This window comes from Pteronotus mesoamericanus, unplaced genomic scaffold (genome assembly GCF_021234165.1).
Source record: "Pteronotus mesoamericanus isolate MK-2021 breed Mesoamerican mustached bat unplaced genomic scaffold, CSHL_Meso_final scaffold_99, whole genome shotgun sequence".
Taxonomy (NCBI): Eukaryota; Metazoa; Chordata; class Mammalia; order Chiroptera; family Mormoopidae; genus Pteronotus; species Pteronotus mesoamericanus.
Window position 1 is genome coordinate 5315410 of NW_026555330.1, and position 14710 is coordinate 5330119.

The following is a 14710-nucleotide window of genomic DNA, read 5'->3' on the forward strand; positions in this document are numbered from 1 at the left end:
GTTATTATAAGCTTGCTATGAGTTCACAATGATAACGAACTAGCTGATTTCATGGAGAGAAGCCTCCCCACCCCATTATTGCCACAACGGTCACGTGCCCCAGTCGTTTTGGGTCCCAAGGTACTTGGTTCAGCTGGCACTTTAATCACAATCAAGCACAAATTACACTGCCATTAAACTGCGATGATGCCACTTCTTGTCATGAATTACAAACACCCTACTTCCCACTGGAAGGAACCTGGCATTGTCCTAAGCCCAAGAACACAACCAAAACCAATTCTAAAACTTCGTCTTGCAGGGTCTGTGTCCTGGGACCACCGCCAGCACCAATTCTGCATCGGCCAGAGTCCAAGCAGGAGAGAGAAACCACATGGCAGCTTGACCAAGGACAGCTCAATATAAAGAATTATCAGCTATTTCCAAGGAATTTACTAGGAGGAAATGGAAGAGACACTCCGCGTCCAGGGTCAGACCTCGCTAGAGAAGGTGTGGTGGTGGCCTGGGTACAGAGGTGGTCCCCAGGCCGCGGGAGGAGGCTGGCAGGCAGGGAGAGTGCCGATGAAATCCACCAGCCAGCTCCCTGTGGCGGTGGTGGTGCAGGGAAGGGCGGGCTGGGAGGTGTTCTTAACTTACTAGAAAACCAATGGGGACCCGGGTGCACTTGCCAGAAACCCACTGGAAACCCACTGGCAGGGGAGATGCTGAAATGTGGCAAGCCTGCTGGGGTGCCCACGGAGCACGTCAGGAAGCTGTGAGGAACGGATACTGTTAAACTCGGAGCCACCTAGGAAGGTGTTGCTGAATTCGCTGCTGGGAAGCCCCCCACAGGGACACCGCAAAGCCAGCCTCTGGTGCACTGCAGAACCAAGTGTCTTTCCGCAGGCAGAAGCAAAAAACAAAAACAGAAAAAGACACTGAAAACTTCCTTTGTTTCTTTTTGCAGTCAAGTTACATGCATATTCGCTTGATCCTCTGGGGCTTGCTTCATTAAGCTTTGCGGAAACATGTCCGAAGGAGCTCGGTCTAGGTGATTTTAGCCCCACTAGGTGAGGTGTGAGCCTCGCGAGGTCCCCCACTCAGGCCGGTCAGACCTCCGGTGTCTCCCGGCCCTGCACAAGCTCCAGCGACTGCTAAGCTCCCAGCGTTCTCTGCCTGGCCACGTGGAGTCCCCACGCGACAGCCTCAGCTTTGCATTCAGCTACTGACTCAAGGGGCACTGGGAGCACTTATGCAGATGGCTTGAGCTCTCTCTTCTAGGTCACCCTGTCCTGTCAATCCCTGACACCTCAGACATCTTGACCTCAGGCTTCTGCCCCCTCAACTCAAGAGTCCGCTGTGCTCTGCCCGGACTCTGCCTCCCCAGGCCGTGGCCCAGACAGTGCATCCAGGCAGAAAGGTGTGTGTGGTTTCCTCTTCTCTTAGGGACCGTAGTCACGTTCCGTCTATGGCGTAACATCTGACAACTGTAGTGTTCTTTCTCTTTTTCATTAATTTTGTTGCTCTAATTGCCTCAGATTTTTGTCAGTGGAAAACCTCTAGGTGGCTTGTTTTAAATCCTTCCGATATGTCGCCATAATTTTTTAAGCATTTACATACTTTCTGGTACAATTAGATGTTCCAAACCCAGCTTGTACAATATTTCCCTTGCCCCCGGACTGAAATGAGAATTTTCTCCAAGAAGATCTGGTATCTTCCAGTAAAGAATAATACTCCGAGACCAGATGGGGTTGCGGACACTTCAATTAGTAAGTGAAGAGATCCTGTTAGGATCTTAACGGCTGCAGCTGTTTAGACCGTATGGATTAAAACCAAAGAAGTTGTAACTCCTTTCCAGGCAAAACCTCACACTGCAGAGAAACTGCAAAACTAGGCCAGTAGAAATAAATTAAAACAAGATCCCAGGAAAAGTGGCAGAGGGCAGCAGAAAGCACACACACATTTTTATTAACTGTTTTAACAAGGAAGGAGAGAGCTCTAGAGCTAAGAAACTAGAAATGCCACCCTGAGACGCATCACGTAGGCAAAACACCAAGTTCCTTGTAAGGGAATGAAAATCAGATTATTTCAGACTTTTTAAGAGCAATGCTTTACCGCAGAAGACAATTAGATAATTGATTAATAGAATTAAGATAGGCAAGAAAAGAAAATGTGAGCCCAAGATTTCATAGCCGTCTAAACTTTAAAGTATGAAAACCACAGGCAAACTCTTGTGGTGATCCTGTGAGCCCTTCCTAGAAAGCCTAGTGGAGAACAAGCATTAGACAACCACCATCACCGAGGAAACAACAATATCAGGTTGGCAGTTAGATTAAATTACCCATGGAATCAAGAAGGATGACTACACGGGGGCAGTGTAGTATTCAATGGCTGTTTGCTTTGCCAGTATAGACATGGTTCAAGTATCAAAAAGACGGTGAGAATGAGGACAGTGTATGAAAGTACAATGAGACTTCCGGCCAAGATGGAGGCGTAGGTAGACACGCTTCACCTCCTCAAACGACCAAAAGAAGGAGCAAAATTAACCTCAAAACAAAAACCAGGCAGAACTACCAGAAAATAAAACTGCATAGAAATCTGACAACTAAGGATTTAAAGAAAAAATATTCACCCAGACAGGTAGGAGGGGCAGAGACAGGCAGCTGGGGTGGAGAGTACACAGTGTGGCAGCGGCCAGGCGGTGAGGCAGCAAGGCAGCAGCGGCAGCCAGCAGAACGGGTAGTCCCACATACGTGTGAGGTGGATAAAAACCAGCAGGGACACCTGGGGAGCAAGCAATCCCAGCCCCGGGCCAGACCCGCAGCCCAGGGTTCCAGCCCTGGGATATTGGAGGCTCACAATTTCTGGCTGTAAAAACCAGTGGGGGCTGGGGCGGTAGAAGAAACTGCCAGTCTCTCAAGAGAGTCTGTTTAAAGGGCCCCCATGGTCCCAGAACTAAAGCAAACCCACCCACTCCGGGAACCACCACCAGGGCAGTAGCTAGAGGGGCGCCTGCGGCACACCGGAAGTGGGGGAAGTGACTGGACACAGGGCAAGGGCTGAGCAAGCGGCATTGTTCCCTCTTTGACCCCTGGGTAAAATGAAAAGACATGACAAAACAGACTAAGGATATTGATCTACCAAGAAATAGAGAGAAAGTGCCACATTGGTGACTAAGTCCAACACTATTCCCAAAACAAAGAGATGCAGAAAGTTAAAGAATAAAAAGATGGGCAAAGTTTATCAGGCAAATGCACAGAAAAGGGCACAGGCATTCCCCTGTGGAAACCTGACAAGGTCGACTTATAGGAGGCAATCGTAGATAAGAAGTCAGGTTTAAAAACAACACACAAACTATTTCACACCATATTGAAGACTCTAGACAGACTAGACCAAGGTGACATGGGAGGCAGGGGACGCCATTAGAAGAGGGGAAGGGGACAGACACTACTTGAGTCACTACTCTAGGCCAACTGGCTTACATTCATCTTCTTACTTTAATTCTAGTAACAACTGTATGAGGTGAGTCTTGATGATCTCATTTTAGACACGGAGATTCTGAGGCTCAGGAAGATTAAGGAACTCGCCCAAGTGAGGCACCTAGGAAGATGATAGAATCAGGATTCTGAGCTCAGTTTTATCTAGCTCCTTGCCACTACATAATGCTATTTCCTTTTTTTAAGTCTAAGCAAGAAACGGGGAGGGGCTTTGCCAGTGTAGAGGGTTAGCAATTTAAGAAGCATAATTAGAAAAGCTTGGTAATGGAGTGGACATTGTGTAAAATGAAATAACAAGAAAAAGAAATCAAGAGCTTCAGAGCCACTCTACGAGCTGGTATCCGCAAGGAGTTAAATACACTGAAAAGGAAAACAAACCAGAATGTCCTCTTATGCCCTCATTGTTTACTGCTTTTCATTCTTCCCCAGACCTGCACTAACTAAAGCTAACACTTAAGCATGCATGATTTCTTGCTCTGTGTTTTTTCTTTTAATAAAACAAAACACCATTACAATACCAACGAGGTCCTATGAAAACCATTAAGACAGGAACAGAAATACCAACATCAACGTAAAATTTCAAAATGGATCATCAAAACGAAGGCACTGCATTTTTCTTCCTTTCTTCCTCTGGGGAAAGGGCAGACTTTAAAATTAGTAATCTCCTAATAATTAATCCAAAACTGTCTCAGTGCACAAGGCATTGAGAGCAAGGCTTTTTACTGCAGAGGCTGTAGAAGTTGATTTATAACAATAAAATCTATTAGCAACATACACGTAGATAGCCTTACATTCTTAAAGTCTAGTGACTTTTTAAAAAGCCGTAATATAGAATCTTCTGGTTGTTTTACTTTGAAAAACAATCCCCCTGAAAGTCTTCTGAAAATTTTCTCCTTATCCTCCTTTTGTTGCCTTCTGGTGCTCCAACTTAGTCTCCACAATTTCATATGAGATACTCCACTGAATTATTTCTAGATGTTTGATTGGTTACATAAGGATATGTTGGCCTCATTTCTTTTAGCCCATCTCCTACTTACATGGAATGGTTCTCAAGTAGAGATTATCTCTGATCACTTGTTGCAGTTTGTGGTCAATTGATCCTTTCTGAAACTGGAGGCTCAGGTAATGTCGCAAATCTTTATTAATGACTTTGCCTACGAAAGAAAACAACATAAGACAAAACACATTAACTGTTAGATCTCCAGTTAAATATAGATGCTAGTGATCAAATGCCCTTAAACAATAAAAAGAAAATAAGCAATAAAAAGAAATCAGAATATTTTACTGAAAACAAGGTAACTAACACCAAATTATTAGACACTATAATTAAAACACATACATGTAACGGGGTGTGATTCTGCAAGGTAGGGGAGGGAGATGGTGTACATCAGAGAAAATGACAAGCACACAAGGTAATTTCATTCGGTCCCAATGCTTTAAATACTATCTATATACTGACATCTTCCAAATTCTTACCATGTCTCTATCCTTGACCTATCTCCACCAAGCTTCCAACTCATCAGACTTGTTCACATACATGACAGATATATTTGGATATCAAGTAAGCACCTCAAATTTCAGACAGCCACACTTCTTAATTCCATCCTCTCCCCATGCTTTCCTCTCCCCTGGTTTTCCCTGTCTTAGAAAATAGCAACAGTAGAAGCACCAACCGGCTAGACAGATCCCAAAGCTGGAAGTCATCCTTGAGTTCCCCTTGAGTTCTGTCCTCCAAGTGCAACCCGTTAGCAGCTTCAGTCACTTCTCCCTCCAAACCCTTCCCACACTGTCCACTCTCTCCATCTCCATTGCCACCACCCACGTTTCTCATCGGGGATTCTCCAACGGCCTCCTCGTTGGTCTCCCTGCATCCATCCTTGCTTCCTTCCTGTTCCCACTATTCTTACAGAAGCCAGAGTGAAATTTAGAATATAAACCAGATAAGCACTACTCTGTTGAGTGCCACCCAATGGCTTCTTGTTGCACTTGGAATAAAACCTAAACTTCCAGCTCTGGCCTCTTCTGACCCAAACTCGTCCACTCTTCCCCCCTCTCAAATACGCTCCAGCCATGCTGACCAGCTTCCGGGTCTCTGAAAAGGCCAAATGGGCCCTAACGCCGTGCCTTCTGTCTATCACTAAATTAATAGGCATTTTCTTTCCACTTATTTGACTCCTCGATACAATGCGAATAAAATAAGAGTGAAAGAGTCTTTTCTTATTTTGAGGGGAAATGGGAGATAAGAGGAAGATTGGGGGGCAGGTCTCCAGGAAATATCGAGGAGAAGAATAGAGGAGTGAAGAAATCTGATAGCAGTGAATTTGTAGTAAGGGTTGAACTTAAAATGAATCCCAAAAGCAATCCAAACATGGTTCAGTAGACAAGACTTCAGATAATCAGAAAAGAGCAATGCTAAGACAACATAGATACTCTTACTGAACAAGAAATAACCAGTTGATTAAAATGCACTCTTTGTTTTATTTGAACAGCATAGTATGACGAGGTTAGATGAATCCAAAGGTTACTACAAAATCAGTTCATCCTTTTAACTATTATTCCATAATATAACATTTCTAATCCCCTCTTTGGGTCTTTTCTCACATGTGTTTATAAATAAACATAACCCATATGAGAGGGTGTTACTATAAGCAGGAATCAGAGTCCTTCTAAAGTTGGAGATAATATTCGGATCCTAAGCCAACGCACACAAACCAGAAAGTCCTGGTTTTGCCAACAACAGGCACTGAGGAAGCTGGGGAACTTTCATGAGGAAGGAAGAAAAACAGAAAGATCTTTACAGGGAGAACACAGAAGCTTCCCGAATCCCACCAGCTGCTTCAGCCAGGCATGGAAGGGCCACACCAACCACCACGGTCCTATCTGAGTGGAATCATATTATTTCACTTTTTATTTATATTATAGTACTTGTTTGTTGCCATGTAGAAGAAAACCCTAATTCATAATCTATACTGTATAGTCTCATGGCTTACTGAACAAAAATATACCCAATAATGGGTTTATTACATATTTTAAAAATTAGACAAGGGAGTTTTTCAAATGCTGTGTAAAAAAATGTCATACAAAAACAATGGCAGATTGTTAAATCGATGCTTAAAAATGTTTTAGTGATATTTGTGGAAGGTTGCTTAGGGTTTTTGAATAGACAGAAAATACACCATTTTTTCCACATTTAAGAGAGTATTATATAGGCTCCCATATCTAAAAATCTGCTATCCAACATATTTTCAGGAACCAGTTTAATTTGGATAAAAGGTAATACCTGCATAATTAAAGAAGACAATGTGATTCACCATTTTTTAATTTAAGATTTTCTTTTTATGTTTTTTAATTTGACGTTTTACTATGTTACATGTCTCACACAGGTAACTCTAAAGTGCTAAGAAACCAGATTGCATTTTAATCTCTAAAAATAACAGCCATTAAATCGGATTTAATTAAAGTCGAAGTCACGATAAAAATCATGTATCACAAAGCACGAGGGGGGCCTTTTGAGAGGAATTGAAGTTAAAACAACTCCGATCCTGCTTCGCGGGCCTACGAGGGGCTCAGCCGGAGAGGCAGGAGAGGCCGGCCACCGCAGAAAGAGCTGGGTTCACAGGAGAACACAGAAATGCCAGGGCTGGAAACCCGCACTCTCGTCTTCACCTTCGGCTTCTGCTGGGTTTCTGGATGCAACACTGGGGCGAGCGGTTGCAAAGAAAAGGGGGAGGGACGAGCTCATCAATGTGATGTCCTATTTAAAATGTGCAACTATTCGGAAAACATTATCATGCTTTCCTGAGGTTGGAGACAAAATATTACAAATACCAATGAAGAGTCAATTACAAAAGGTTGGCAAAGTGTATGGGCTGGCATTTTTTAAGATTAATAATTAATAATAAACTGTATTAGCTACAGCAATCATCATGGACTTCCTTGCCTCAGGAAACCAGAGGAATTTTCATAAGGGAACAGAATGTTATTGGTCCCTCTTTGATAGGACATTAGGGCGTTTTTAGGCACAAACACCATGCACAGGCAGATGACTAAAATTCTAGAGGGCCAACGGGAGCACTGGCTCCCAGTCACTGAGGAGTCACCTCTGTTACCAGGCTGTGCATACGACTGCCTTTTGTTTCAGGAGAGTTTCACAGAAACTAGATATTTCAAGGGTATGAAACACATCTACCTACCCACCTGGGGTTAATGCAGATGTTGTTTTAAAGAATAATAGGAAAAAAAGATTCCTCAGAACAGTGCTCTCACCCAGTCTGCCTTTGCTTTCAGTGTTGAGATTATTCCTTGACTTCTAAGTGATTTATAAGTCTAGTTGATTTATGAAACTTAAAAATAAATCTATATATCTTTATAACTACAGTTCAGGCGGGGAAAGGTCTATAACTGAAATTTCAATGATATAAATAAATCCAGGCACCTAAGTTTCTTTCCTTTCTCTTTCCTTTCTCTGTCTCTTTTTCTTCCTTTCTTCCTTCCTTTCTTTTCTTTCTTTCCCTCCCTCCCTCCCTCCCTCCTTTATTTACATGGTCATTGTTCCGTCACGGGGGCTGTCCCGGTTCCCCCCACTGCTCTCCCCTGCCCTGCCCACCTGCCCCCTCACCCCGCTGGGCTCCCACAGTCAATCCCCACACCAGTGTCCATGTCTGTGGGTCATTTATGCCTGTTCCTTAACTAGGTCCTTCTGCTGCTTTCCTCCCTTATCCTCTTCTCCCCTCCCCTCCTGTCCCCGTCAACCTAATGAACAAAACAGAGAGACAAGCGAAACAGAACCAGAGGAATGGAAACAAAGACAGTTTGGCAGGGATCACGTTTCCATATATAAATCTTTAGTCAAAAAGACTCATAGCTACCGATCCACACTCTGAGTGTACGCTCATTACCATTCACCACCCGTTCTCTCTGAGGAGTCCATGTGCGGAGTCACTGATTGCTAACATTCCGGTGACCCCGTGGCCTGCCGGCATAGGTGTGGCTATTCGAGCAACTGTAAATCAGTCCACATGCCAACGCGTCATTCTCTTTTCCTTCAAGACAGTCAGAGCTTTTTGCCAAACACTTGTTAAAGTCAAGATATGACATGTCTTTACTATTCTCTAATCCAGTAATTATAAAACCAAAAAAAGGAAAAAACCGAGGTCTGTTTGGCATGTCTTACTCTTACAAATTCACATTGACTCACGGTGATCACCCCATTCTTTTCTAAACATCTACAACACTGGGTTTTAAAAAGATAATCACTTCAAATTTTGCCACAGTTTAATGTTAGGGAAGAGCAGAGAAAGATAAATACCGCATGATTTCACTTATTTTTGGAATCTAAAGAGCGAAATAAACAAAACTGAAACAGATTCACAGACACAGAGCGTGGGCTGGAGGCTACCAGAGGGGATGGGGACGGGGTGAAAAAGGCGAAGGGATTGAGAAGAACAGACTGGTAGTTACAGACCAGTCACACGGCTGCGAAGCGCAGCCTGGGGGAGGTACTCAATGATACTGCAGTAACTATGTGCGGTGCCAGGTGGGCGCTGGAAATTTCAGGGGGGACACTTTGTAACGTATATGACTGTCTAACCACTACGCTACATACCCGAAACTAATACAAAATAATACTGAATATAAGCTGTAATTAAAAAATAAACAAACAAAGTTAGAGAAGTGGACTTGAGTTTTCACAATTTTATGTCTTTTTGGAAACCGGGGCCTTTGTTTCCCTTCATTCTCCTGGTACTTCCCACCTTCTCCACGATCTCACAAAGAGTATTGATAACAACCCTGAGATAGTAGCTGAGAGTCCCTTTAACTCCTGTGAAGCTATGCAGTTGAGTCCTAAAAACTTAAACTCATTTAAAGTGGATGATACTCTTATTATGTCCTAATCTTTTTAAAATTCAATTTCTCTTGTTTGGAGTTGTTTTACCTTTATTGTTGGAAAAGGGAGTCTGCTAGTTTGAGATTAGGGAAGCCAGTAAGAATGGTCTAATCAACTGTATTGCCAGTCACATTGCTTACTGCTATTTCCATGCGTGCTACCTGATTTCAGCCCATAATCAGCTGACATTAACAACACCGACTGCTTCCTTCTTGTTACTCTCTCTCCAGACACAACTTTGAAAGCTCTCTGAAGTATTGTAGCTCCTTCTGAGCTCTGGACTATAGAAAAGAAAACTCTTAAATGTTTATTTCTTACAGTTTACTTAGCACTGTAGAAATGTGATTATGTCTCCTTCCATCTGTCAATCATACACATCTTTTTTTAAAACAGATTTTATTTATTTTCAGAGAGAGAGGGAGAGAGGGAAACATTAATGTGTGGATGCCTCTCACTCGCCCCCAACTGGGGACCTGGCCTGCAACCCAGGCATGTGCCCTGACTGGGAATTGAACTTGCAACCCTTTGGTAAGCAGAATGGCACGCAATCCACTGAGCCACACCAGCCAAGGCAATCATATACATCTTTTACAAAACCTGAGCTGCTCAGAGAATTCTGTTCACGCTAAGAATTTCATCATGTAAGTTAAAAAAAATTTATTGATTTTAGAGAGCAAGAGAGGAAAGGAGAAAGGTAGGGGGAAAGAAGAGGGGGGAAAGAAGAGGAAGAAAAGAAGGAGGGGGGAAGAGATAGAGAAGAAAAAGAGAGAGAGAGAAAAGGGAGACATCACTATGTTGTCCCACTTATTTATGCATTCACTGGTTGATTCTTATATGTGTCCTGACCAAGGATTGAACCCGTAACCTTGGCATACTGGGCTGATGCTCTAACTAACAGAGCTACCTGGCCAGGGCCCATGTAGCTTTTTTTTTAGAAATCTCTAGTCTTGAACCACACCTGCAGATGCTATAAACTTTTAAAAAATCTGTTTTCCTCAGGCCAAACATGAAGGTAACCATGCCTCCGTTCTCTCCCCCTCCACGACTCACAGATGCCTTAGTGACTGCCCGATAAGCTCTTCATCTAACTAGCTCAACACAGCCGATGTTGCTAACTAGTCCTTTCCCAGCTGACCCAGACTCAGGAGAACAGTGTGTTTTGTTATTTCCTCCATTTCCTGAGCCCCTCAGTAGTAAGAGAAAGCTCCATGAATTGGTGAAAGCGATACATGTTAAGTGTAGCTCCAAACTCACTCCTTGGCTCAAAGCAGGGGGTCCCTAAACCAAAATAAATCAAACTGTAGTCCATCATAAAGGATCCTTGGACAAAACTTTTCAACATAAGTAGTACCTACATGCTTCATAGTAAAATATATTCTATGACACAAAGGTTATTAAAAATATCTTATACAGCTGTCAAACAAAAGTTTGTTATTTGAGTGCCAACACCACGGTTTGTTTTGCAGATTAAGTCCCAGTATCTAGTACACAAAACAAGTAAATCAACTTAATTTTGTATTTTTAATTGTTCATTTGGCCCTCTTCATCCTCAAATACATGAAATTTTAGAATACTTGCTTTATTGCTACAGTACTGTTTAACAGTCTATCGCAAGGATTTTTCAACTGGTGTGTGGCAAGAATTTTTAAAACATGCAAAACCTGACTATTTAGTTGGGGCACTGACCTTTTTTCCCTCAGACTGTCAAAATTTTAAAAAATGACAACCAACACAACAATAGCCATCTGGTGTGAATGCCCTATCTTGAACCATAAATACGTAAGTCATATAATACAGTTGTATTTTATTGGTCACATCACATAATAAGGTTGCATCTGATTGGTTGATTCTTGGAATCTGAATCCAAGAATCCCTTGCACCCTTTTGTTTTAAGTCACTTTGGGGCAAAAAGGATAGATAATTACTATAATTTTTTTGTAAATCAATCAAAATTATACCTATTTTTTGTCAGATCAACAAAAAATTTACTTTCTGGTATGCTGCAGAGTTTTAATAGTTCATGTGTGCCACGAGATGAGAGAGGTTAAAAATTGCTGGTCTACCTACAACTCTATCTTACGTGATGTTTCTTAAACAATGAAATTGACTTCATTTTGACTTTGTCAAAATGCTAAATTCTTCACTGAAGCCACAAGCTCGCTAAATCTTTAAAAATAAATTTTATAGTTTATATGTCAATTCCTCAAATCTGTTCTTTATTGATGTTTTTTATCCTCACCCGAGGACTTTTTTTCATTGTTTTTAGAGAGAGAGGAAGGGAAAGAAACATCGATGGGGGAGAGAAAGCATCCCTCACTTGTCTCCCATACTCGCCCAGACCAGGGATGGGTACCCAAACTGGATTGGTGCCCTGACCCAGGATCAAACCCAACACCCACGTATGCACCCTTGACTGGGAATTGAACTAGCAACCTAGCCATCACAGAATGATGCTCCAACCAACCAAGTCATACTGGCCAGTTATTCTTTATTAATATTTTTAAATGTATTCACAAGTGGTCTCTAGCTCTCCTGAAATATAAAATAAGGCAAAATTAATCATCCAAATCTATTGTCTTCTAGCTCCATTGGAGATAACAAGTCCAGCACAGGGGGTGAAAAACCCTTCTGCTTTTTCTGGGGGGAAGATATAGAATTGAGCAGAGCCTGGGAACTAGAAAGAGAACGCCAGTGCCTAGGACTGTTGTTTTATAATTCTCATTATCACTCCATACATATATTATATGCTATATGTTTTCACTCTTGAAAACCTTTGGGGCAGGTGCTGTTATTTTCATTTTACAGATAAGGAGCTGAGGTAGAGAGACGTTAAGTAACTTGGCTGAGGTTACATCACTAGAAGTAGCAGACCTGGACTCTGAAGCCAGTCTGCCTGCCTGCAGAAGTTCTACTGTGAGCACTGGGCTAGACTGCCTGGCCCACCCATCTGTCCATGCATGCATCCGTCCATGCATCCATGCATCCATGCATCCATCCACATCTTTTGATGAATTTCTTCTCTTGCATAAGCTTATACGACCACAAGCTTTTAAGAGCTCTTTCATAAGAACCTGCCCTTCCATGACGCAGTTGCATCTACTGTGCAAACAAATATTTACAGAGTCTTTGGTAGTAGGCACTTGGGGGTAAAGAAGTGGATGAGACTGCCCCTAATTGGACTTGAAGCCTTGCAGGAAAGACGAACATTAAAGTAGAAATTTCAAACACCGGAGCATTATGAAAGAGAAGTCTAGAGCACTGTGCAAATCTATAATCTAGATCTCAGCCTGAGAAGTCTGGGAGGATGTCACTGAGTCAGTTACACTGGAGCTGTATCCTACAGGATAAACAGGAGCCTGGGAGGGGGAATAAAGGGGGCGGGAAGTAGAGGGAGCAGGACCCGCAAAGGTACTTAACTGAGGTGGGAAAGAACACAGTGCTTACAGGAAGTGAGAGAAATCCAGTATAGCTGGTTCTTAGAAAGTGAGGAGGAGTTCACACAACTGGGATAAGATCCAGCAATGAGTGGGTTGAGCAAGAACCTTGTAATAATTTAAAAGAATATCAACTGCCCTGGCGGGGTAGATCAGTTGGTTAGAGTGTTGTCCTGATACACCAAGGTCGTGGGTTCAATCCTGTAGTCAGGGCACATACGAGACTCGGCCAATGGATGAATGAATAAGTGGAACAACAGATTCATGTTCCTCTCTCTCTAAAATCAATAAAAATTTTAAAAACTTAAAAATTTAAAAGACCACCAACTAACTCAAGTCTGACACCAAGGCCCTTCATGCTTGCGATAAACTACAACTATGGATATGTTCTTATTGGCCACCTCTATATTCTGTATTTGTATTCAAATGCCATTTCATTATTTCAGTTATGTCTGAAAGAGCATAACTGACTCTATAAATTTACAAGACACGTGTCTACAACAGCCTTTAAGTACGCCACTCTCGTTACAGGCAAGCAGGAACGTAATGAATTTTTTCCCCTTTGCCCCTCCTCAGGCAAGTCCCACCCGCTGTTCATGTTCATGGGTCACACATATATGTTCTTTGACTGATCCCTTCCCCTTTTTTCAGCTAGTCCCCGGCCCCGCCACCCCCCTTTACAGCTGCCAGTCTGTCCCATGCTTCTATGCCTCTGGTTCTATTTTGGTCATGAGTTTATTTTGTTCATTAGATTCCACTTACAAGTGAGATCATACGGTTTTTGTCTTTCATTGACCAGCTTATTCACTTAGCATAATAGTCTCCAGTCATGAACTTAATGAATTTTAAAACTAATTTATATAATGCTTGCACAGTCTCAAATTGGAAAAGCATTAAATACTCTGGAAATGTGTGAGCCATTTCACTTTTGAAACCTGGTCATCTTTTAGTGCTCTTCCGAATTAATTTGAAGAAACTCAGACTAAAGCAATCAAGTGAGGTTGCTGTCTTCTGCAAAATACTGCTGCCACCTCACCAGCTGGGGGACAGCCTGCTGTCAGTGGAGGGCGCGTTCATTTTTCTCTTCCTCTCCAGCTTCATTGAGATCCTACTGACATACATACCGTATGTAGGTTTAAGGTGTACAATGTGATGATTTGCTAAGTATGCGCACATGCATATATATATATATATATATATATATATATATATATATATATATATATAGTAAAATGATTACCACAACAGGTTGGTTTACACCTCCATCCCCATTTGTTGTGCCCATGGTGATAACATTTAAGATCTAGATCCCTCACAACTTTCAAGAGAATAATGCAGTGTTGTTACCATAGTCACCATGCTGTACATTAGATCCCCGGAACTTAGCCATCTTTATAGCTGGAAGTTTGTGCCCTTTGACTAACATCTCTCTGTTTCCCCCACCTCCAATCCCTGGCAACCACCAATCTATTCTCTATTTCTACAGGTCCAGCTTTTTAAAATTCCACATTGAAAGGAGAGCACACAGCATTTGTTTTTCTCCATCAGAGGTCACAATCTCTCTACATTGTAAATTACGACAATAGCACATGGTAAAAAGGAAGTGTCCCTTCTCCGCTGGTCAGATTGATCCCCCGCCCTGGGCCCTCATCACTGGCAGTTTAAGGTCAAGGCTACAACTGCATACCTGGTTCTTGCCCTGCACGCCCTGGAAAGGTTTTTTTTTTACCCCTCCCTCCTTTATTTCCTTCCTTCCTTCCCTCCCTTCTTTGCTTATTATTTTTATTTTTAATGTATTTACAATAGAAAGAGCTGGGAGTACAGTTGAAGAAAGAACTCTTTGGTTTTTTCCTATATATTGGAAAAATCCATGAACTGCACCAAACTAAATACATCCATTCCTAAAAGCCTAAGTC

The 14710-nt window shown here is 42.3% G+C and overlaps 1 protein-coding gene across 2 annotated transcripts in view; it reads right to left on the reverse strand.

Annotated features, from left to right (window-relative positions):
- The window catches only part of MAGI3 (membrane associated guanylate kinase, WW and PDZ domain containing 3), a 174503-nt gene that overhangs the window by 67197 nt on the left and 92596 nt on the right, over positions 1–14710 (reverse strand). For both annotated transcript variants that reach the window (XM_054564976.1, XM_054564977.1), the window contains exon 2: positions 4511–4627. In XM_054564976.1, the coding sequence (XP_054420951.1) occupies positions 4511–4627 (117 nt within the window). The remainder of the gene's footprint in view (positions 1–4510; positions 4628–14710) is intronic.